Source organism: Cupressus sempervirens, chromosome 8, assembly GCF_028749045.1.
Source record: "Cupressus sempervirens isolate cs-2001-9-10 chromosome 8, ASM2874904v1, whole genome shotgun sequence".
In the NCBI taxonomy this organism is placed as follows: Eukaryota; Viridiplantae; Streptophyta; class Pinopsida; order Cupressales; family Cupressaceae; genus Cupressus; species Cupressus sempervirens.
In genome coordinates, this window is record NC_143125.1 from 144444193 (window position 1) to 144469099 (window position 24907).

The 24907-nt window shown below is 35.3% G+C and overlaps 1 protein-coding gene across 2 annotated transcripts in view; it reads right to left on the reverse strand.

Moving 5' to 3' along the window:
* The window catches only part of LOC149541961 (transferases, transferring acyl groups), a 185652-nt gene extending 163559 nt beyond the window's left edge, over positions 1-22093 (reverse strand). Inside the window, exons 1-2 of one of the 2 annotated variants that reach the window (XM_089797011.1) lie at positions 21882-22093; positions 21729-21792 (exon numbers count right to left, since the gene is read on the reverse strand). In XM_089797011.1, the coding sequence (XP_089653137.1) occupies positions 21729-21792; positions 21882-21931 (114 nt within the window). In that variant the 5' untranslated portion in view covers positions 21932-22093. The remainder of the gene's footprint in view (positions 1-21728; positions 21793-21881) is intronic. The other variant, XM_089797010.1, reaches the window with a different exon arrangement.
* Between the last annotated feature and the right edge of the window lie 2814 nt (positions 22094-24907).

Genomic DNA, 24907 nt, shown 5'->3' on the forward strand with positions numbered 1-24907 from the left:
TGTAAACTTAAAATGTCTCTTTTCTTCGTTTTCAAGGTGCTTGAAAGTGGCATGGATTCATCATCAAGAAGACTAGAATATTCATGCCCATATCTTGAACAACTCACCACCCATCACAAGTATCACATTACCACCCTCCGTTGTTGCCCTTTTGATAATAAAGGTTTATTTCCAAATCGATTGCTTTAGTTAATTCTTTTATTCCCAATCGATTACTCATTGATTGCTTATTTGTTGATGGATGGGGATTCCTTGGTTGGTTGGTTGATTCCTTTCTTCCTTTTCTACCTTTAATCCTTTAATAGGCATAACTCAATATTTCATGCCTTTTGACCATCCATTGAACTTAATTAAATATTAGCAATGTTTTCTATTTTAATTTCTATGATTTAATACATTATTATTTATAGTTAGAATCCATTTTAAAAAGGGGACATGACAAGTCAAAATGCCCCTTGTGCTGCTATGGACTAGTGGAAAGCACCATTTTTGGTTAATCCACTTAAGGTTGACTTAGCTATGAGAAACCCCCAATATTCCTCACATAAAAGCTTCATAAATCCTCATAATTGTGTCAATATCCTCATATCAAGCTATTCTTGGATGGAAATCATCTTGACGCATGTCTTGTTGATTATGTGCCAAGAAGAAATTTTTCTACATTCCAAACTCACACTTTCTTTTCTTGACGTCAAATTTTTACTGTTGATGCATGGCCAGCACTATATCTAGGAGTGTCATGTGTTCTTCCTATGTACAAATGACCAACCGTAAATTAAAATATTGCTAAAGAATAACAATACAAATTTCCTCAAATATGGTTGAAAATTTCATTCATTGCCTAACAGGAAGTGGCTAGTTTGTCGGTGAACCTAAAAGACATCACCAAAGACTCAAAGTGCCCACAATAACAACTAGAAGTAGTCTTTAAAGAACCTTTTGGTTAAATCCTTATCTAGTAATATCCCAACCATTAGTCAATTTGGGTGTACTATGATGCCCCATGAAATTCATCAGGAAAACTAATATGACTATTGGTATCTATTCTTGATAGGTTTTTTGAAGCCATGTAATCCATATAAGTCTGCATCACTCCATTGAAGATGCAATGGATTTGTACTAGGTCTAATATATCCCAATTTTAGTAGCTCATCTATAGTCCTTCCTAAATCATCTTTGAAGGCAGAAGGATGACAATAGGGAATCAAAGCCCTTGTCACTAGTTCCATCTCAATAGCATGACAATAGGGAATCAAAGTCTTGGAGAAATATCCCCACACACATTTCTCTCTACTCTCAACAGTAGGAGAGGCTCCCTTCTTACCGTAGGTGGCTTCAATAGGAACTTAACTGAAATTACAAAAAGCATGATTCTCTTGATCAATTCCTCTTTTGTCAGGAATGATTTGCATACAACTATAACTTTCCAACTTAACAAAAAGTGTCTCATTGCTACGATAATACTAGTGACCCTGGAATTGACATAAGAACAACCCCAAGGGCAGCAGTTTACTTTTTATATTTTGTGAAACAAAGCGGGAACCCAAAGTCTCTTGCACTTGTCTCGAAAGAAGATTCAAGAAGAATAACGAGTAAGGCACAAAGTCTCTTACTGGGTATCCTCAAATTCAATGACAACACTTAAAATTGAAGCCCAAAGTCTTCAACTCTAAGCGATTACAGCCACTTCTATCTATTACAATTTGTCCTCCTGCAGCACAAAGTCTTCAAAAGTTCAAATTGATTCTGAATGCAATAGGCAGCTCAAAGTCTGCACAATTAAATTCAAATCCCTTTTGATCAAAGCACCAAAACTCACAATCAATATCCAAAAAAAATGTCATCACATAACACCTTGAATCAACACAAAGTTTGAAAGTAAGTTGCCTCTTTTATTGATAGCAATTTAGATTTACATCCAAGCACAAAGTCTTAGAATACGCATATAAACTGGCAGAATTTTCTTGCCTTGCCAAAAGATGATCATTTACAATGAGCTCTCTCCTTTATATAGGAAAAACGAAGAGAGAAAGGTGGAGGAAAAAGTGGAACAACCTCAACCACCTTGGTTTATCTTTAACTAACTATTTTGACTTTATTCAAAGTTGCATGCCTAATGCATTTGCAACTTGACTACATCAGCTAATTGTACACGGACATGTTATACTGAACTTACAACATAATTGCTCTTTACATGTAATCTTCTACTGCTATTTACATTGGGCATATGAAAATCTGATTTGAAGTATTCACATGGTTAAACTAGCTCTCCAAACTTCCACATGGACTCGTGTACAATTGCAGCATCTGATTCATCGATGTGTTGCGAGATCATTGTAACCTTCCTGAGTATGCTTGCTTTTCTAAATATCTCTTTGTTACAAATCTCCATTTGATTTTGTAGATTCTTTAATGAATACTTCCATATTGCAAATGTATCTAGCACACTAATGTTGAAGTCATCCACTTCAAGTTGTACGCAGATGGCCTCTACGAACTCTGTGAGAACATCTTCTTGATTCTTGATTATGTTATCTTTAGTGATGATTCCACATGATAGCCCTCTGAATGCCTCTTTGATCATGCTTTCTTGGTTAGTTATCCTGGCTATTGTTGCCTTTGCATCTTTTACAAGTACTTGTAGAACTTGCTCTTTGTTGGTCATCACATGTGCGTGATCATAGTACATCTCAACAAATGTGATGACTTCGTACTCACACAAGATGTCCAAATCAATCTCCATCATGTTGTTCCAGGCACCAAGATTCTTGTCCAACAACTCGAGTTGATGATTGAGTGACTTGAGAATGTCATTCAATCCAGTAGTAGTCACTTTCCCTTTTACTGGTGTAACTTCATTGCCGAATAGTGTGCCTGCACAACTATCACATGAAAGTTCCATAGTGTATGAACATCGTCATGTGAGGGGTCAATGGCAAGCTTTTGATGTAAAAACACAAATTTTAGGCAAGGGATAGATAGGGAGAATGGATAAAATGATCGAGGACAGTAAATGAACAAATGAGTCAAGCTCAGACTGGCTCAAAAATGGCTAAAATAGCCAAAAAGGGATTTTTTTGAGTGGCTTGCATAAGTGAACAGTGAACTTTAAAATATGCAAGTGAGGAGTGAAGTGTAATGAAATGAAAACACAACATCCTTAAATAGGTGTAAGTCATACTATGTATCCGGCAAGCATGTGGGAAATTCTTCTTCAACCATACGGCAGCCATATGGAGGTACATGAAATGCATGATGCTGGGGTTTGCACTTGCATTCCCACGAGAGGAAAAGAGGGACTTGCTTCCATATTAGAACGGGATTTTATCCCCAACTGCATATGCAAGCAAATGAGACCTTGCATATGCAACTTAGAGAAGTAGACGGAAGAATAGAAGAAGCAACTTGACATATACAATACAAATGCAAATCTAAAAATGGAAATGAAAGACTTGCAATAAGGCACTCAACAAGACCAAAATGCCTTAAAGAAAATAAAGAAAAAACATGCCTCTCTTCACCAAACACAAAATAATAAGTCTTTTTTCAAATCTTTTGACAAAATCTGAAAATAAATCAAAGAGATTTAGGATTTTACATTTGTCCAATATCACAAGACTTATAAAGATTTTGGAATTCAAACATTGGGGACAATCAAGATTCAAATTTGGACATGTGGAGATAGTTAGAGAGATTAAATGCTTAAAACTTGCAACAAACTTTGACCAAATCAATATCATATGCAAATGCATTGAAAAATGGCATCTAGGGCATCATTTTAAGCTTGAAAATAATGAACAAGCTGGAAATAAAATTCATACCCTAAAAAGCTCTTTGGAAGAATATGAATGTAGAAAACGCTCACAAATGAGTCATTTTTGAAAAAAAATGTGCCTTAGATGGGTGGTTTTTTACCAGAAACATGTGTATCTTAGTGTGCTTTCACTTCCAAATTTGCCACTCTTCAAAAACAAAACGGGACTTTTTGCTGGAAAACACTTGCCAACATGTTGGCGATACATGGACACAATTTTAGATGGCATTAACACATGAAAAGTAAGCAAAAAAACCTCTCAAAACAAGGCTGGAAATTGAAACGTGTTTTTAGAGATGTAAAACATGTTTTAAAATGATATGCTTGTTCTCCAAAAATCACCACTTAGCTTTGAAAGAGTCTTTGTTGCTTGAAAACACATTTTTGAGGAGCATTTGCATATACCAAAATGTATGAAAAGAGTTATAAAATCGCAACTTAGCCTTCAAGAGGAAAATGCGTTTTAAAAAGAGCAAACACATGTATATTAAATACATGCATTTGGACATAAAATCGCCACTTTCAGCCTTTTGGTCAATAACTTAGTGCATAACGCACTTTTAGAGTTCATTAACATGTTTGGAATAACATGCTATTAAGCCAAAAATCGCCACCATGCTTTAGTGGAAATATAAGTCATTAAAAATGCATTTTTCAAGGCCATTTACATGTATTTTAAAAATATGCAGTTGGGCTAAAAATCGCCACTTTAGCTTGGTGGGATTTTTAAAAATGAAAACACATTTTAAAATGCATGTAGTTGGGCCAAAAATGTCACACTGGCTTAGGCTAAGTGAAATGGGTTTTTAAATATTAAATACACATGCAATTAGGTCCAATATCGCAACCTAATTCATTTACATGTTATGAAAACATGTCTTTCAACATAAAAAGTCCATTAGCTAGCAATTTCAAAAGATGTATATGCAATGGCTTAGAAAATCTTCATTTAAATGCATTAATTTAATTAAAATAAACTTATACATGCAACAACATATGTAAATGGGTTATATTTTCCCACTTGCATTAATTAAATAAGTTTAAAATATGTAATACATATTTAAAACCCACTTAACACATTAAAACGTGTTATTGCATATAGAAAGTCCATTTAATTTAATGTTGGGACTTATGATTTATTGGAAGTGAGTTTTCACATAATGATTTGAATGTTGATGTATGCAATGTGTAATAAAAACCCCACTTTTATGCACTTAAGTTTTCTCATGTATTTATATTTAATATCTAACTATAGTTTTTTTATAAAGTAACATGAAAAATAGTCTAGAAATGGGTTATTTTCATAAAACATAAAAAACTATAGTCAAATTTTTTTAATAGACCACAAAATCCACTTTAAATATTAAATATAACTTTATATCATGCAATTGCCAATAAAAAGCCCACTTTTACGAGGTTTTTAATAAAAATATGTAGACGACCTGAAAACCCCATCTTTTTCCCTTATAACTTGAGCTAGACAACTCTGATTTGGACCTAAGTTAGCTGGAATCGAGCAGAATTCCAAGGTTATTCACCTAAAGCAAAAACAAGACTAAACACTATTTACAACAAAAAGAAAAATAAAGAAAACATGTGAAAGATTGCCAAAAATTGAGTCTTTGCAGTGCAAGAAGAAAAACTCTTACCAACAAATGATTGGGGATAATATCAATAGAAAACCTTCAAAAGAACACATAGACGAGACTGTACAAAAAACAATTCGGAGGTAATGAAATGTTTTCATGATGCTTCATCAATGCATTAGAACAAAGAGGATGCACCTACAATCCATGAGAAAATTGCATAGGGTTGCCTCAATTTTGTGATGTCAAAATTAAGGACAACAAAACCTATCAATCCTCCTTTTATGGCTCTTTGGATAACAAGCAAGTTGAAGTATTTAATCTCTTGCTATTTCATTGCATCTTTTTATTCATCCTTGTACATTTGTCTCAAGATGTGCCATGAAAAGTGCAAGTTCTCTTTAAATAAGAGGAGAACTTCCATTTTTGAGTGTTTAGAATTTTCCCAAATTCTAAATTCGAATTTGCATAAGGGAGCAACTTGCTTGTTGACATGTTTGAGTCTAAGACGAAAGGTATGTGTTGATTTTGTGCTTGTTTTCGTTGGTTGTTTGCTTGATTTTTTGTTTTTCTTCTTTTTGAAGAAGTTGCAAGTTCGTTCCCAAGAACTCAAGTGCATTTCACTTCATTCCATTTTTTACCTTTCCATGCAAGTGCATCATTTCACTCTACATCCATTATTACATGACAAGGCACATTGCATCCCTTCCTTTCATATGCAATTACATTCCAAGAGTAATTACATGTAATTCCATCCTCCATCTGCATTTATATGTAATCTCATCCTTCATATGCATTTACACGTAATCTCATTCTTGAAACCTCATTGCATGCTTTCATCAAGTTTGGATTACATGTAAATCACTTTAAATGCAATTGCATCAAGAGAACCCGATTTTGACTAAAGGTTACTCTTTAAAAGTCAAAAGTCATCATTTACACGCATTCCCATGTGCCTAGCTTTCATTTCTCAAAGCATTTACATAAGGACTCATCCTTTTCCCACATGCTTTCATTTCCCAAAATCGCAATTCAGCCTTTACATATGCTTACCATTTCATTCATGGTCATTACACAAGATCTTTGAGTATTTGATTCATACTCCAAGCATTTTGCCTTTCATAGATCCTTCGTTGCTGATCTAGAACCAACGTCTTTATGGAATCAATATCCCCTAATGATGTGTTCACATTTTAAAATTTTCATGTTGCATCACAAGATATGCCCTCATCCTCAAAATCCAAAGGAAAGATAAAGTACCAATACGACAAAGAGTTACCTCATGCAGCTGTGTCTCAAGTTTCATCACCTCTAGATAATGTTTTTGACACAGAGATCGGGCATGTTGACATGGATGATTTCTTGTAAAGGATTGAAGCCCCTACAAATCAAGTGATGAGATGTATTAAGAAGAGCAAAATTCACTTGGTGTCTACTTTCCCTGTGGCTTCCCTGGAACTAGAATTTGTTTTTGGATGTGCAAAGCGTTTCAGCCCAAAGTCTAAAACTATCAAAGATGTAGATGGAAAGGTTATCATTAGCTTTGATCCCAAGGTTATTGAACAGATCTTTAAGGTACCTCAGAGTGCAAAATGTGTGGATCTAACAAAAGAAATGTCACTGGAGATACGGAATGATAATAAAGCAACTTATCAAAAAAATATTAAAATTTACTGGCTGGATTTTTAAAGCAATTATTTCTCAAGATGGCCTACAACCCTTCACAAATCTAGTTTCAAGCCAGAATGCAAAGACTTGATTACTCTCAGCAAAATATGTGGTCTCAAGCATTCCAGTTATTTCAAGCCATGGATGTACAAATTCATCTTTCAAATCTTCAACAATGAAGAACCTATCTTATGGGGTGAGCTTATCAGTACCGCTATTTGTGAGCAGTTGCTTAATGTGGGAACCTCAATGTCATTTTACATGAACTCATACTTGGTCTACATAGCTGCATCTATGGGATATTTTCTCGGGTCTTTCCACTAAAGGGGATCGGTTACAAGTTCCTATTTGAGACTACTATGATCAAATCACCTTGGTAAACAGCAAATATCATTGTAGGAGAATCCAAGATGCATTTTTTGGATATTTTTGGTGTTTGTTTGATAAATAGTTGGTAATCAAGCGAGTGTCAGATTAAGCTTGGAATAGGGTTAATGAATTTGGTGCTATCATTTTGTAGTTTACAACTTTTACTTGTTTGAGAGTTGGCTACTTTAAAGGAGAACCATATACTCTGCAGAGATATGCTACAAATAAGATCATACTGATGGAATTAGCCCGACAACTTATGGAAGTACAATCATATTACAATACTCAACATAGGCCAGGATTTGGTATCACTATAGCCAAGCCCTTGGTAATTGGTTAGTATATTATCAATTCAGTCTACAAGGCAAAGAATATGGAGGCATAACTTTAGCTTATCACATTGAAGAAGTTCAAGGCTAGGTATGAATTTGATTATCGAGGAATGCACTCAATGATCAAAAGAGCATTCACCTATGTCCATCGCATAGAGGCCATATCGATTGACTTGCGCACAAAGCTGGACATCATACAGATGGACTACTGCAGACTCACTTTGCAGCAGATCATTGATCTTAATATGCTCAAAATCCCATCTAATCTCCAAATTGAAGATGATGGCAATTTTCTTGATCCAGAATACCATCGTGTTGGCTTTGACAAGCAATGTCCTTTTCCTATACAATGGTAGTAAAAAGAAGGTGTATCAATTTTTGATAGATTTCAATCTATCTTGGCAAATACCAATAAATGGTTAAAGAGCAAAAGTCTAAAGTGTTGCAGGAGCAGACCAAACAGATTTAGCTATAGGAACTAACATGGTGAAATATGCTACAGGAACAAACAAAGATGAAACAATACTTCAGAATTGTGCAATAAGAAGACATAACAAGGATGATGCTACAAGAAGTGCAAAAACTATGAAGGAAGTTGATGTCATGTTCTGGTGTGTTTTAAATTTTGATGTTTGTAATATAGTCCTACAATATGGTGGCATAAATGGAATAGTGATTCTTTAAGCTCTCCAATTATAGCCAATTAGGACAAAGTTAATTTCATTTTAGTTTTGAGTCAGTTTTCTTTCTAAGTGTGTTTGAGAGTGTTTGAAATAATGAGGCTAGCTACGTAATTGAGGGCTACAAGAAGTTTCAAACAGCTGGAAAAAGTTGGCGGCAAATTTTGACTACTGATTGATCCCTTCATGATCCAAAAACGGTTTTTGTTTTCTTGTTTTGTGTTGATGTTTCATCTTCCAAATCTCAGAGATGGGAAAGTATTGAAAAGGCAGATTTTGTAACAGAAATGAGGATCGAATACAGCAGAGGAGAATAGAAAGAATTTTTTAGTTTTCTGATTTTGTGTGGGTTTCAATTTGAATGTGTGATTTCTTACTTTCTTTGCAAAACTCGAAAGTCTAAACTCTGAGAATATGTCGATAATCTAGTTGCCGCATAACAGAACATTAGTCTAGTTTTTGAATCTAAACTAAGCTTGTGGATTTTGCAGTTTGTTACAAAAATTCAATTTTCTGACTCGTGAATGTAAGTACTTGTTGTTTTGAGGGTTGCGACAGCAAATGGGAGTCTTTTAGACTCTCTGCGATCTTTTTCCCTGGGATCGTAGGGGGTTATGTATTTTATTTTCATGCTTTCATTTGTGTTTAGTGTTTCTGTTGATTCAACTTGTATTCACGCAGAAGGAATTTCATGATCATGATGAATATCTCCATATATTCACCAATGTATTGGAATCACATAGTTGATATGTGATATTGGTAAATGTTGGTCCTTTTAAGGGATTCGCAGATGTTGATCATGACTGTGGATTTCAAGGTTGCTGGTCAGTCTGTTATTGAGCTGTAAACCCACGCATGTAGAAAGGTGTTGTAGATTCAAACATGGATTAATGTTGTTGGGTAGTCAATTTGTATTCGATTGACCCTCAATTTTTATATTCAAAGGTGATTAAAATTGCCCATGTATTTTAAATTTCAATAAAGATGAATCTGGTCGATTTAGATTAAGACTATGCAAGAAAGCTAATGTTGCTATAGGAGGTCGAAGGGGCTCCTGTCGCATGTTTGTCTATTAGTTGGTACTAAGAGAGTCAGATAGATATCAATCTGAGTTAAGTGGAATAATCGATCCTGAAGGTGCACGAACCCCTTGATGTAGACTTAGTTGAGTGATTTATTTCCTCCTAAGTTTTCCAAGGTGAGGCTCTGCATCATAAAGAAGGTGAATCCTAAGCTCGGGGTAGACTGTGGTAGTTTGGACCACCTAGAAGGATGTCCTACTTAGAAATTTCAAGCCAAGATGGTGCATCTTCTTTTGTTCCGGCTAAATCCCTCAAGTTTAAGTTGAAAGGCGAAAAAAAGTCTAAATCTTCTTCAAAGCCCTCACAAGCACCTATGCAAGCTCAAGAACCTAATGAGGAGGAATCTGGAGAAGAACCTAATGAGGAGGATGAATTGGAAGGAGAGGTTATGATCATAATTCCTCCATGACCAATAAATTAGCAAGGTCCATCCATTCAGGAAACATCTTTTGTAGGTGTCATAGATGATGGCATGGATTCATTCTCCACTGTTCTCACACCTACCATCCCTACCTCGAAAGTAAACACATTGGCACTTCCTATCTCTTCAGTGGCTCCTATTCTCATAGCTAAGCAGTGCAAGAATTTGGGGAATATGTTTGAAGATTTCCCAACATTCACAGAAAGTCAAGTTTCCTAACCTGATACTTCAATAACTGGTTTTGAAGCATTCATGACAGAATCTTCTCATCAAGTACCTCTCGGTGCAGCTGTACAAATTGAGGCATGCTCAATCACCACGGAAATACAATCAAGATCAATGTCAATGGTTACTACTGTCAGTAATTCAGCAGATGAAGATTTTAGTTTGCCTGCATGGTTAGGCAAGATCACCTTGAAAAGAAGGAAGGTTGTGTTACCTCCAAATAATCTTTCTATCAAGAAAACCAAGTCCAAATCTTTGAAAGATAAGATTGTTTCAAGGACCGTAGTTGATTTTGATAAGATTAAGTTTGTAGAGGTTGTTGAACCATTGGTGGACAAATTAGTTGAAGAACTTAACCGTTCAAATTACAAGTTCACCAAAATCGAACTTGGTAAGCAATCACAGTTGGGTTGTCTACAAGATGCTCATGATGCACTTGCCAATGTATCAAAGAGCAGTCATGAGTTGTGGGAGAAGAAAAATCAGCTCAAGCAAGAGGTAGCTCGCCTAAATGAGGTTATTTAACAGCAGTCTTCGCAACATGTGATCACTACATCCTAGACACCATGAAAGAAGCGGAAAATAGAAGCAATAAAAACTTGGTTTGGAGAACTTGTCTCTGAAGGAGTTCAGGCTATCACAAATGTAGTCAAAATCCTTGAACATATCAAAGGTATTGAAGAGATGTTGCATGACCTGATTGCATCTCTGAATTAGGATGCTAACACCTTCAAGGAAATTCTATGTGATTGGGATGAAATTGCCAATTCTAATTTGGGCAGCCTCATTGCATGTGATGTTGTCCCATCTTGTGAAATGTTCTACAGATGTCATGAACTCATGGATTACAAGGAAGAGATGTTGAGGAAACTTGTAACAAAGTTGCAAGCAGCCTTAAAAGATTGTTAATCAATTGAAACTGAGGTAATGTGTAACCTGGAAAAACTGGGATGTCAAGTTCTTACTAAGCATGACAACTTGGTCGCAATAGAGGAAATGACTTTAGAATATACAATCAGAGTTAATGCTGATCTAGATTGTGAAGATTTTGGTTCTCACACAATGAATAGGTTTGCTTTGTACAAATCCTTAGCAAAGCACCTACAAGATTCCCTCACAGCAAATTGTAAAGTTGTAAAATCAGCATATGTCAACACAGTCAAAATAGAAGCTACATCAAAGACAATGAAAATCTCAAATCTTCCTACAGTGTATGATGTCATCATCAAGTTTAAGGCACTTAAGAAAAATCCTTTGGATTGTTTCACTTTTTTCCATCTTCTTTCTTCTATTTTTCATGTTTATAGATTGGAGAAGACGTATTGCATGAAATTGTGTAATTATATGTAATACGATTTCCATGTCCTTATGACATGTAATCCAATAATTTCTCTTGTTAGTTAGACCAGGTCAAAGTTGGTTGAGTTGCTCCCACTTTTCCCTCCTTTTTCTCAGCTCCTTTGCCTATATAAAGGAGTGCCTCCTCATTGTAAAAGTCATCTTTTATTATATGCAAAAGAGCTCTGGAGAAATTGTGCAAGCATAACTTTGATTGTGTAGTACTACTTTAAGAAAAGTGAATACAAAGAAACAATTGAAGCTAAACTTTGATTGAGTACAACTATGACTTGTGCAAGTTGGAAGCTTTGACTGTGATTTGCATTTGTTATCTTCGATTCATGTGCTTTTGTGTTCTTGATAATTGAGTATAAAGAGTTAGGAAGCAATTAGAGCCGAAGCTTTGACTAAGAGTGACTATGGTGATACCTAGACTAGGAGCTTTGACTGTAGCTTGTATCTCTTTCTTAATTCACAAAAATAGTTTGAATTCTTTACCTCTGGAAGTCTTTGTGCCCCGACAGTAAAAGTTATTCTTATAGCATAAATTAAGACCGGACTTAGAGCTAAACTGGTACTCTTTCAGCTAGCGTTTGAGTTAGTGTTGGTTTATTAGTATCACCATTTACAACTTTAGATAGAGGTGTAATTAGAGGTTTCATCTTGCCCATTACTTGCTCTGTGGGTAAGTGGATTCTTTTCTGAAAGTTAAAGAGGAAAGAATATTGGCAATACCCTTTCAAAATCTCTCAACTTCTTGCTTACCTTGAGGAGTTGATCCAAGGAATGGTGAAAAGAGGGAGCCTTCCCTTTAAGGTAAGAGAGACTCTCTCACACGTTGTGGCTGGTCTACCTATTTTGTGACTGGATTTTACCCAAAACTGTCGATTGCAAAATATTCACCCAACAATAATCATGTTTCCGGTCTAATCTTTCCTAAGCGAATGTCACACTCATCGTAGTAATCACTATTTGTTGTTGCCATTATTTCCACCATAGCAATTGAGATGTCAACCATCAACAATTGTCATTATTTCATGTTCATCATGGCATCTTCAACACCAAAGACTCCATTGTTTGTTTCACCTTTGAGACCCGTTGACCAAGAGGGGAGTTAAATCATTTAGTACTGTAATCGACAGGAGTTTTTGGGCGACTTAAGCAAAATGAAAGGTTTTCAAAAGATATTATTGTCAAGTTTTGGGTGATATACGATATATCATTTTTGGTGCTCTTCACAAGAAGCGTCTTTGTTAAAAAAATGACAGAAAAGAGGAATTGAGTTGATGGTTCGAATGCTATATAGGTTTATGAATGTTCTATCTTTGGCGTAATGTTTTGCTAGGTAGAGAGAGATATTTTGATCTCTATGGAGATCGGTGGACCAAAATATATATAGTCTATTTTGTATTGCAAAAGATTTTTAGTTATCACAGTTGGATCAGTAAGCTAATGTATGACAATAAGAATCTGTTGATTAACTCTTTTAAGAGGATTGTAATTCCTAATTATTTGAAATAGAATTTACAAGTTTTGTGTGCGAGGTTGTTTCACTCTGTCAAGAGGGTCTTTCCCAGGGTATCTCTATTGTCAGTGTTTCAAGTTATTTTATTTTTGGTTTTATTTTCAACATATTCCACTTCCATCATGCCTACTCATAGATGGTGTATTCACCATGCCTACTTGCAAAGGGTGATCAAAGGGCTTACACCTTAATCTTCTCCCAAAGAATAATGCACTTCCACTATGCCTACTCGGAGAGGGTGGATCCACCATGCCTACTCGCAATGGGTGGAAATAGAAATCTCACCTTAATCTTCTATTGCATAGAAGAACACAAATGTAAGGATGAATTACTATAGCTAAGACTCTCCACGAGAATATCATTCTCCACAATGCCAAGTCCATCCTGGAAGTAGCAAAACTTCAACCTAGGAAGAGGCTTGGTGAGAACATCGGCAACCTGTTCTTCAGTATAGATATACATAGGTTCAATAGCCCTCCTTTGAACGATATCCCTAAGATAGTGATATTTAATTTCCACATGTTTAGACCTGTCATGAAAAACTGGATTGACAAAAACCTTTACACAACTTTGATTATCGCACATAATCATAGTAGGGTCAGAAAGTTGACCAACTAAACAAGCAAGTAATTTACGAAGTCACGCGTCTTCTTTTACAGCCATACAAGTTGCAATATACTCTGCTTCAGCAATGCTTTGAGCTACACATGATTGTTTCCTACTCAACCAAGAAATCATAGTTGAACCCAAGTTAAAACAACCACCTAAAGTACTTTTTTCTGTCAGGTACCCACCCTACTCAATCTGAATCAAAGAAACGTTTTAATCTCATCATCGGATGAACATTTCAATATATAACCCACTGTACCACAAACATATCTCAGAATATGCTTGGCTGCAACAAAATGAATCTGCCTTGGTTCACACATTAATCGACTCAATGTATTAATGGCATAACAAATACTAGACCTTGTGTTAACTAAATAAATTAGTGAACCAATGAGTTGTCTACACATGGTCGGATCAACCAAGTCTGAAACAGTTGTATCCTCATGTGGTTTTTTCAGATTTGTTTCCATTGGAATGAACATGGATTTACAATCGAGCATTCCAAATCTTTTCAGTAAATCAATAGCATATTTACCTTGACTTAAAAGAATACCATTTCATGTTTGTCCTACCTAAAGCCCAAGGAAATAATGCAAAAGACCAAGATTTTCATCTCAAACTCTGAAGTAAGATCCTTCTTACACATAACAACTAAATCATCATCACCAGTGAAAAAATAAATCATCAATATAGAGTACAAGGATCAGCATAATGTTACCATTTCTTTGAAAATACAGATTTGGATCAGTATCATTCTTTTCAAATCCCAAGCCAAGAAGATAGTTATCAATTCTTTCATAACATACATGTGGGGCTTGCTTAAGACCATACAATGCCTTTTTCAGCTTTCATACATGAGAATCTTTATCATGAATTAAGAAACCTTTGGGATTTTCAATGTAGACTTCCTCTTCAATGACACCATTTAAAAACGTTGTTTTAACATTCATTTCATGAAGTTTCCAGCCCTTCACTACTGCAATACTAATTATTGCTCCAATAGAATAATAGCGAGCTACAGGAGCAAAGGTTTCCTCATAATCTATCTCTTCCTTTTGAGAGAAGACCCTAGCAACAAATCTAGCCTTATATTTCTCTATGTTACTATTCGCAGCATGCTTAATTTTAAATAATCATTTGGAAGAAACCACAAATTTACCTGGTCTTGGAACAATATCCCAAACATCATTTTTAAGAATAGACTGATATTCTTCCATCGTTGCATCTTTCCATGCTTGCATATTAGAAACTTCTTTGATATAGAAGGTTCTGAAGAAATCATATGACTCGTTAGAGCAGCATAACCAGCAAACTTGTGCAGTCTCTTACTTTCTCTAAAGGTGCCACGAGGAGCTGCATAGTTTTCAGCTTCTTCCATGTTGTTCCTAGCCTGTATGGGTCGTTTCTTATTGGAGGGAGTAGAACTGGGACCTACTGAAAAATCAATAAGGTATGTTGAAGAAGTAGTTCCAGCATGAACATCTGAATCAGCAAACTCCCTTTGAATCTCTAAAGGATGCTCTGGATCAGCCATAATAGAATCTTGAAATTTTTCATTATTTTTTTCACCATTTTTAGAGTTAGAATGTTTGGATAATGTGCATGTTATAACTTCATCAAAAGTAACATCCCTGCTGATTTCAATTTGTTTTGGACCTGGAACATAAATTCTTTATGCCTTTGACAGATCACTATAGCCAACAAAAAAACCTTTATTTCCTAAAAGTTCTAATTTTGTTAATTTCTCTTTAGTAATATGAATATATACAAGACAACCAAAGATTCTAAAATAACTAATATCTGGTTTAATACCTAAGAAGGCCTCTTTAAGAGACATGTTGCCAAGGATCTGATGAGGACAACGATTATGAATGTGAAATGTTGTCTTGCAAGCTTCAGCCCATAGAAAAATAGAAAGACTTTGATCATGAATCAATGCCTTAGCTGCTTCAATGGGTGTCCTATTTTTCTTTCAGTCACACCATTTTGTTGAGGATTGTAGGGAACACAAAACTCCCTCTTAATCCTGGCTTCGGTACAAAAATTATGAAAAATTCTAGACACATTCTCTGCCATTGTCTGATATTAGAATCTTAATTCTTTTGTTGGACAGACTTTCAACCAAAGCTTTGAATTCCTTGAGCTAAGACAGCACTTCATGTGATTCTTTGGACTTAAGAAAGTAGATTCCAGAAATTGTCAATGAAGGAAATTTAATAAGAGAACCCACTAAGAAAAGTAACAGACATTGGAACACATAAATCTGAATGAATGATTTCTAAAACTTCTTTAGTTATAGATTCACTATTATGAAAAGTGCTCTTGATATTCTTACCTAGAGTGCATCTCCTTCATGATCCTGATTAAGTTTGGGAAGACCAATAACAGCATTCTCCATAGAGAACAGAATTCTGAAATTTGGATGTCCAACTCTCTTGCGCCATAATTTACAGGAATCAGATGAATTCAGAGCAAGCGCATGAAAGAGGACAAGCAGAAAGTTTATAGAGACTATCATGGCGAATTCCAATTTCACAAGCTGATTTAAAATCAGAATTTTGTTTACATGCCAAACTTTACCATCAGCAAAAGCCACATAACATCCCTTATCTTCTAAGGCTAATATTGAAATCAGATTTATTTAATACCCAGAACAAAAAGCACATCCCTTAGATGGAGAGGAATACCAGAGTCCAATTTAAACTAAGTACAGTTGGCACCTTTTATAGAATAACTAGCATCATCCCCAATAATGACATGCAAGTATCCTTTTCTTTCAAATCAGATAGGTGTTCTTTATAACCAGTGATGCAACGAGAAGCACCACTATCAATTAACCAAGTATCACTGTTAGTAGGAACATTAATGGAAAGTGCAAAAATAAAAAAGAAGGCCTTCAGAATTATTGAAGGACTCCTTTTTGGGAGAAGAATTTTCCATGTCTGCAACAGCTGCTTTATGAGAAGATTTTGGATTCACATTACAACCTCTTGCAAAGTGACCAAATTTATCGCACCTAAAGCACTGAATATGAGAAAGATCTCTTTTCTTTTGCTTGAATTCAGGAGTGGTGTCAAAGTTTTTCTCTCTGAATCCCTTGAAATTACTTTTCTTTCCTTTTCCTTTAGAGGTATGAGTAGAAAGTACATGATCGTCTTCGGAATTTGATCTCTAACTATTACCTCTTGCTTCCAATCTGCATTGTTCTTGAATGCAGTCAGCCCTTAAGCGATCAAACTTAGAAAGTTCATCTCTACAACTGATGCCTTGAATGAATGGCTCCCATGAATGAGGAAGTCCATTCATAGCAAGCATGACGAGATCCTTATCACCAAAGGATTCACCAATAGCAGCAAGTTGATCTTTTAATTCTGTAATTTTAATGAAATAAGAGACCACAGATTCTCCTCTTGACATCTTCATGTGCAGCAATTGACGTCTCAAGGCAAGGGCCCTGCTGATATTCTTGAACTCGTATAAATCCTTTAAAGTATCAAACATTTCTTTAGCTGATTCCAATTCGGAAATCACTGGAATCAGATGATCTTTAACAAAATCTATCATAATCTTTTTGGCCATCACTTTGTTTTTCCTCCACTAAGCTTTGGCAACATCATCGGGTGGTTCTGAAACAACAGAGTTTATATAATCCAACAAATCATTTTCCTCAAGAACAATCAGTACTCTTGGTTTCCGAGAAGCAAAACTTGAGTACCTTTCTAATCTATCCTCAACTGTCAAACCATTTACCATCTTTACACAGTTTAAGAAGATCAAGAATATGGATAGAATTTATGGTTCAATATCAGGACTTCAATAATCTGGCTCTGATACCATGTTAAATTTCGATCCAAAGATATAAAAACTCAAAAGAAAATCAGAACAAAAATGATTACCCTGGGAAAAGCCCTCCTCACTGAGGGAAACAACCCAGCCCTCCAAACTAATTATTTCAAGAATTTGATTACAAAGCTCTGATATTTTTAGAGCCTTTTCAGCTTGATCACAAGACTAGATCAGATATATAAAAGCTCTAACAGAAAATTACTGCAAAAATCTCAAAACAACCCCCATCAGTTGTTGCACAAAAACAGTACAATCAAAATAAGACACTAAGAATGAAGTCTCTGCAAGACACGATACAGCAGGTAATATTTCAGTCTGTGAAAGCAAATGACAATACACTTCTATAATTGCCTGTCAGAAATTCTTGTGACATGGCACTGAGAAACAAAAGAGTTGTCACCAAAAATGAATAGCAATTCTAAAAACCCAACTCTTGTGTTCACTGGTGAATAAAACAAGAGACATGCAGTAATTGTCGTTTTTCCTCCTTTGAAGCAAAATTGAATACGAATAGCCTCAGATGGTGGAAACCGTTATCAAGAAGGTAAGACAACATAATACCATAATGTATCAATAAATGAAGAACTACAACTTTTGGAAAACGGCAAATAATGATACTAATAATAAATAATGAATACTGCTAGCTCCCATGTGAAGATAAACAAAACCGGTGCATACATGATATAGTTTTCATATATATGATAGACAGAACATGTAGAAGTTCTTTATCAAAGACAAGGACATACAAACAATCTAGAAATAGTAGTGTATTGGCTGTAGAGAGAAGAAAAACAATACTGAAAGAGAAGAATAACATCAAAGACTGAAAAATCAAAGGCACTGAGTCTGAGATCGAACAGCAACCAATGACTAAAATAACATGAAGATAGCTTAACCAGGTAAACAACAAAAATAGTTCTAAGAAAAATGAAAGATCTATATCTATACTACCATAATTCAACAGTTTTCTCCTGGATTGGGTTTCCACATTATACTACTGTGCATTGTGTTCTGTGTCTCTTGATTTCATGGTACCTTCCTCTTGTTCTGATTTAATGTTCTCAAGTACAAATTAATTAATTTGAAGAAGATTTGGATTAAGTTTGAATTTAATTCTAAGGTTAATTCACCCCCCTCCCCAACCCTTAGTAGTGAACTTGTGTTCTAAAATTAAAATCATCTACTTGCTATCATATTATCATCTTGAATCACAACTCTTTGTTGCAAAAACATGAACTTCAGTAGACCTATATTTATAGCTAAATTTGATGGGGTATTCTGATCCATGGGCGCAAATGAAGATGCCCCATGCATGCCATTGCCCAAAGGTGTAGCAGCATGATTGTTTCAATGTCCTACATACTCTGAATAGAGAGCTCAATGAGATGTTGTCTATCACTTACCAAAATTCCATCTCTCTTATTCATTTGACAGCCGATTCCTCTATTCCCTCAACTAATACCTCACTTCCTTGTCACTTACTGGCAATATAAAAAATCGCACTTACACACTCCATAACTCCATGAGCTTTTAGATATCTACCAATGTACTAGTAAATTACCAATAACTCCTCACGTCTTGCTCTCAATATTGCTGATGCTATGTAACAATGATGGTTGCTGAAGGTTTTCATCCCCAAAACTTGTTGTAGAACACACCTATGGGTTTTTGTCCCAAGCACTAATGGCGAAAACTACAAAACAAAGTTCTTGGTTTTGTTTTCAAAGAGTCATTTTCCTTTCTATCCAGCATTGACTATGTTCTCCATTTCATTAATCCTGAAGCTATAGCCATCAATTCCCTGCTTTGAAGTTACTAATAAACAACAATTTTTTTATAGTTACCTGACCCATCTCTAACTCCCTTTGCTAAAGATAACAAGAAGTAGGTCTACTCGTGAGATTGACTAACAAAAACAACAACTTAATATTATTGAGTAACTACATAAATGGCAGAGCAAACTAACTGAATTATTCAATCCCTTCTATTGCCAAGCAGAGCTTAGGCAAGACATTGTCCTGTCTAACTGTCGACTAGTCCAGAGCCACATCTAGACAAAAAGGGGATATTAGAAAATGCACCTTTACGACATACTAGACAATCCTCAGCAAAATTTGAACATCACTTACAAGTGGAAAATGAAAAACTACAAACACCAAAAAGAAGAAAAAGAGGGAAGCCTCAAAAAATGATAGAGTGACAAAGGAATCATGTTAGTCATTGTACTTCCATTTTCCTCACAAGCTAAAGTGAGAAATCATTTGCACATTTGCATTGTCACAAGGAACATTTGTGTGAATTTCAATTGTAGACAATTACATAATGCTCAATGTTCTTCATTGGTGGACCATACAAGGAGCAATTATTTAGAAGTTTTTAGCTGCTCCTGTTTGTGCTCTTGTAATTGGCAAGTTCTTCAGCAGCAAATAGGAACTCAAATATGTGAATTTATTCACCAGGTGAAGCACAATATTGAGTTCCTAACAAGGAACTCCTGCATAAAAATCTGAAATTTGAACATGTAGCTGGAAAAATATGATTTTGAGTGTATGCTATTAACAGGAAATCGCCCACAACACTTGCCACTGAAAATGCTGGAATTTAAAAATAACTAAACTATGGAATATGAAAGCCAAATGAAAGGATGCAACGCTCTTGCTTTCTTCCCAAGAACCACATCTGGAGTTTATCACACAGATTAAAACATTTAAACACCAGAATGAGTAACAACACATATGTAGGTTTGCCATTGTGAAAATTAAAGTATTTAGAACAATTTATGAGATGACAAGAGAGTTTCTAAGGAGGCCTTGATGCCAACTCAGGTCTAATTCAATAACAGTATGGGTATTGCACACTGCCTCAAACCTTCCTTCCATAGACTATCCAAACACGACCATACCATGACCTTGAAGATGTTATAGATATTCCAATCTAAGGGATTAATGCCTTCATATAACTATATACATTCCCAATCTAAGGGGTTCATGCCTTCATATAACTATTTTTCCTTTTTTAAAATGAGATAGTGAAGAGGACCTAGTAACCATTAAAGACTGAATCCAGACCCCTTAGGGCTGGGTTTCATGGAGGGTGGCTTCCTTAAAAATAGACCTGTATCTGCTGAGATTTTTTTAGGAATATTTTAAGGTGTGCGGTCGTATGAATTTTGTAGTGTGTTTCAGCTTAGAAGTTTCAGCTCCTAAATTTAAAGAAAAGCTTTCTAAATTTCATTTTCTCAGAGGACTCATTTGACTTTGGTGAGAATAAAATGTCCAAATCTTTGACATGTGGCAAAAAATTCCTAAGCACGTGGGAACTTCCAGCCCTATCCCATTTTCAATCGCTCAAATTTAGAGGCCTTAAAAAGGACCCCTATTTTGTAGGAAAAGATTCTAAATAATCCTATAGCCCCCAAAAATTCATATGAGACCTCTTGTAGGTAAAAAAATAGACTTGTAGCCCCCTCTCATGGGACCCCTGCCTTAAAATTTTATTTAGTAGGTCGAAAGACCTTCCAATTTATACAAAATGCTATTTTTGGGAACGAAAAGTATGATGGTGCTATAGCAGCAATATCTTCCTTGGGCATTGTAAAGTACAACATAAAATTTATCCAAAAACTTGTACATCGGGTCATCTACTTATGCGCGCCATGCACATCATAATATGATTCCTAATTTTTCATGTGACATGTAGATAAAGACGATTAAAGCTTACTGTTATTGGTCATTAATTTCACAAGTAAAGAATTATTTAATTATGGCATAACCTAAACTGGCAGAAAGAGAGAAGCATCCAACATTATCATCACGAAACTAAAATTATTTAGAGCTAACAATTATTCTTTAGATATTACTATTTAATAATAATATATAACATTATTACACTTTCTTTTTAGATAGATATGTTTAAGATGTGTACACTGGTGCCCAATCCACTCATAGTTTTTAGACTGCACTCAGCTTCCTTACTGTTGTAACTCGCTCCGAAAAGACTATTTATAACTCCCGATGACTTTCGAGATGTAAAATTTTATAAATTGATATCAACAGCAAGTATTCAGATGATAACATCCAAAATTAAAATGAGAAAAGACTCCAAGTGAACAGTACTTGAAAACAGATTAGTTAATCCTAAGCGATCGGATTGAAATCGTTAAAATGTGGAATAGGTTTTAAAGAAAAACCAAAAAAACCTAAATCAAAATTCGAGTGGAATAAAGGGGCTTACCGGGACAGCAGCAGAGATAGAGGCAATTTCAAGCAAGGATGTTCCATTCAAATTACTCACAAATCTGCCTAACAAGAAGGTTAAAGATATATAAATTTGATAAAAGATCAGAACATTTAAATCCAATGTCAGAATAATTTTACAGATTCTCACTCTTCCTTGAGCTTCTTGGTAGGGTTGATAAGAGCTCCGTTAGAATCCATTTGAACAAATTTAGAATTTGATTTTTAATTTTTCCCGACAGGAGATGCGTTACAACGGAATGATTTTATGGTTGGTTTTTCAAAATTGTCCGGGTCAGATGTTTTAAAGCGTTAGATGATACTCGTGTTAAATGGAGGGAAAGTTTGGGAACACGCACCCATACTAGTCTTAAATAGTCCGAGTCCTTTTTATACAAGTGAAATATGCTAAAAAGAGGTGCCTATATAAGTTGTACAGTAGACCGGTGCCGAAAGATTGTGCCTTGGTAATTGCGGGTTTAAAGAAATACCGTGGCATTAGCGACAATTTGTTTTTACTGGCACTATAATAGCACTTGCATCTTTGAAGGCTGCAAAGGTTAAGCTGATAGTTTTGTCACTAAATTTGTTTATGCATTTATTCGTCACATTTGTTTTTTTTATATAGTAAAATATTTGGTTAGAAATTTTCATCTTTATTATTCTATGCGTGTGAAATTTATGTTCCATTTAGTGCTAAGTGTTCCAATGAGTGTTAAGTGTTCCATTTATTCTCATGAGAGATGGATTCATGTTGAATCACTACTCATGAAACATGGGTCAATGAGATTGACTCAAAATCACACAGTTAAATCGGGATAGCAATATCACGATTTGACTTCTTAAATTATCTCCTACTTATCAATTGATGAGCTTAAGGGACTTTCTAATGAATGGTTCATAAGGTACAACACTTGGTGAAGGTTTTGCAAATGGGGTTGCAAGCTTTCGGTTTAACCATGGAGGAAACTTTGTAGTTAAGCGCGCTCAAGCTAGAGTAGTACTGGGATGGGTGATCTCCCGAGAAGTCCCAGTGCTTCACCCCTATGAGCATCACCTAGATCCAATGAGTGCTAAGTATTCCATTTATTCTCATGAGAGATGGATTCGTGTTGAATCACTACTCATGAAACATGGGTCAATGAGTTTGACTCAAAATCAAAAAGTTAAATCCTAATAGCAATATCACAATTTGACTTGTTGTGGGAATTATATCCTACTTATCAATTGATGAGCTTAAGGGGCTTTCTAATGAATGGTTCATAAGGCACAACACTTGGTGAAGGTTTTGCAAATGAGGTTGCAAGCTTTGGGTTTAACCATGGCAGAAACTTTGTAGTTAAGCACGCTCAGACTGGAGTAGTACTGAGATGGGTGACCTCCTGAGAAGTCCCAATGTTTCACCCTTGTGAGCATCACCTAGATCCAATGAGTGCTAAGAGTTCCATTTATTCTCATGAGAGATGGATTCATGTTGACTCACTACTCATGAAACATGGGTCAATGAGATTGACTCAAAATCACACAGTTAAATCCTGATAGCAATATCACAATTTGACTTGCTGTGGAAATTATCTCCTACTTATCAATTGATGAGCTTAAGGGGCTTTCTAATGAATGGTTCATAAGGTACAACACTTGGTGAAGGTTTTACAAATGGGGTTGCAAGCTTTCGGTTCAACCATGGAGGAAACTTTGTAGTTAAGCGAGCTCAAGCTGGAGTAGTACTAGGATAGGTGACCTCCCAGGAAGTCCCAATGCTTCACCCCTGTGAGCATCACCTAGATCTAATGAGTGCTAGGTGTTCCATGTATTCTCATGAGAGATGGATTCATGTTGAATCACTACTCATGAAACATGGGTCAATGAGATTGACACAAAATCACACAGTTAAATCCTAATAGCAATATCACAATTTGACTTGCTATGAAAATTATCTCATACTTATCAATTGATGAGCTTAAGGGGCTTTCTAATGAATGGTTCATAAGGTATGACACTTGGTGAAGGTTTTGCAAATGGGGTTGCAAGCTTTCAGTTTAACCATAGAGGAAACTTTGTAGTTAAGAGCGCTCAAGCTGGAGTAGTACTAGGATCGATGACCTCCTAGGAAGTCCCAATGCTTCACCCCTGCGAGCATCACCTAGATCTAGTGAGTGCTAAGTGTTCCATTTATTCTCATGAGAGATGGATTCATGTTGAATCACTACTCATGAAACATGGGTCAATGAGTTTGACTCAAAATCACACAGTTAAATCCTAAGAGCAATACCACAAAAAAAGTCTAGTTATTTTTTTATTGTTTATTTCTTTCATTAGGTACATCCTCAAAATAAAATTCATGCTTTATTGGGAAGCCTATTTAGAATTATGGGATGAAGTACTTCAATTCTACAAAAAAAAAATCTGTAAATATGGGTGCACTTTTTATAAGTTTTCAAATATCCAGAGGCTTATTTATTGCTTCTGGCACATATTTGTATTATGTTGTAGTTTGCATTGAATACTATGTTCCAAATTTTAATTTGGAAGCCAAGAATTGGATTCGTTTAGACCTGGGTGTCAATGACTTTTATCTTGGGGTTCCTTGTTTTTTAATATTTTCTCAAATTATTATTTTTATAACTATGGTACATTTACCTTTTAACTAGCATATTTCCATGCTTTGGAGCTCAATTAATTTTGTTGGGTACATATTGGCCCATATTTGTTTCCTCAACATGCATATGTTCGTCGTTGAATATAATAGTTACATTAAGTTTTAAATACTCGTAAAACAAATAGACAACATAGTCTCTAATTTAAAAGCAACAATCACAAAATGAGTTCACTTGTTTGCTATCACTAATAAGTCTTGCACTTAGAAATATGATTAATTGTGTTATGCTGAAAGAAACTAGTACTCTCACAAATAGACAATCAAGGACTTAAATGTTTATTGCATTGATTCTTTTTCCAATTTATGTCAAAGTCATTTTATAATAATATTATACTCAAAATTTGCAAAAGGCAAACTCCTACAACTAAACATGTTTCATTGTTTTCCATTTCCATAGGTTACATTTGGCACAATCTGAAAAAATAGTGAGAGCACTAGACACATCAGCTCGTAGGTTAGCACTAGCGATCTAACTTTTTGCTACATCAATTTGGCAATTCTTTCTTTCCAATTACAAC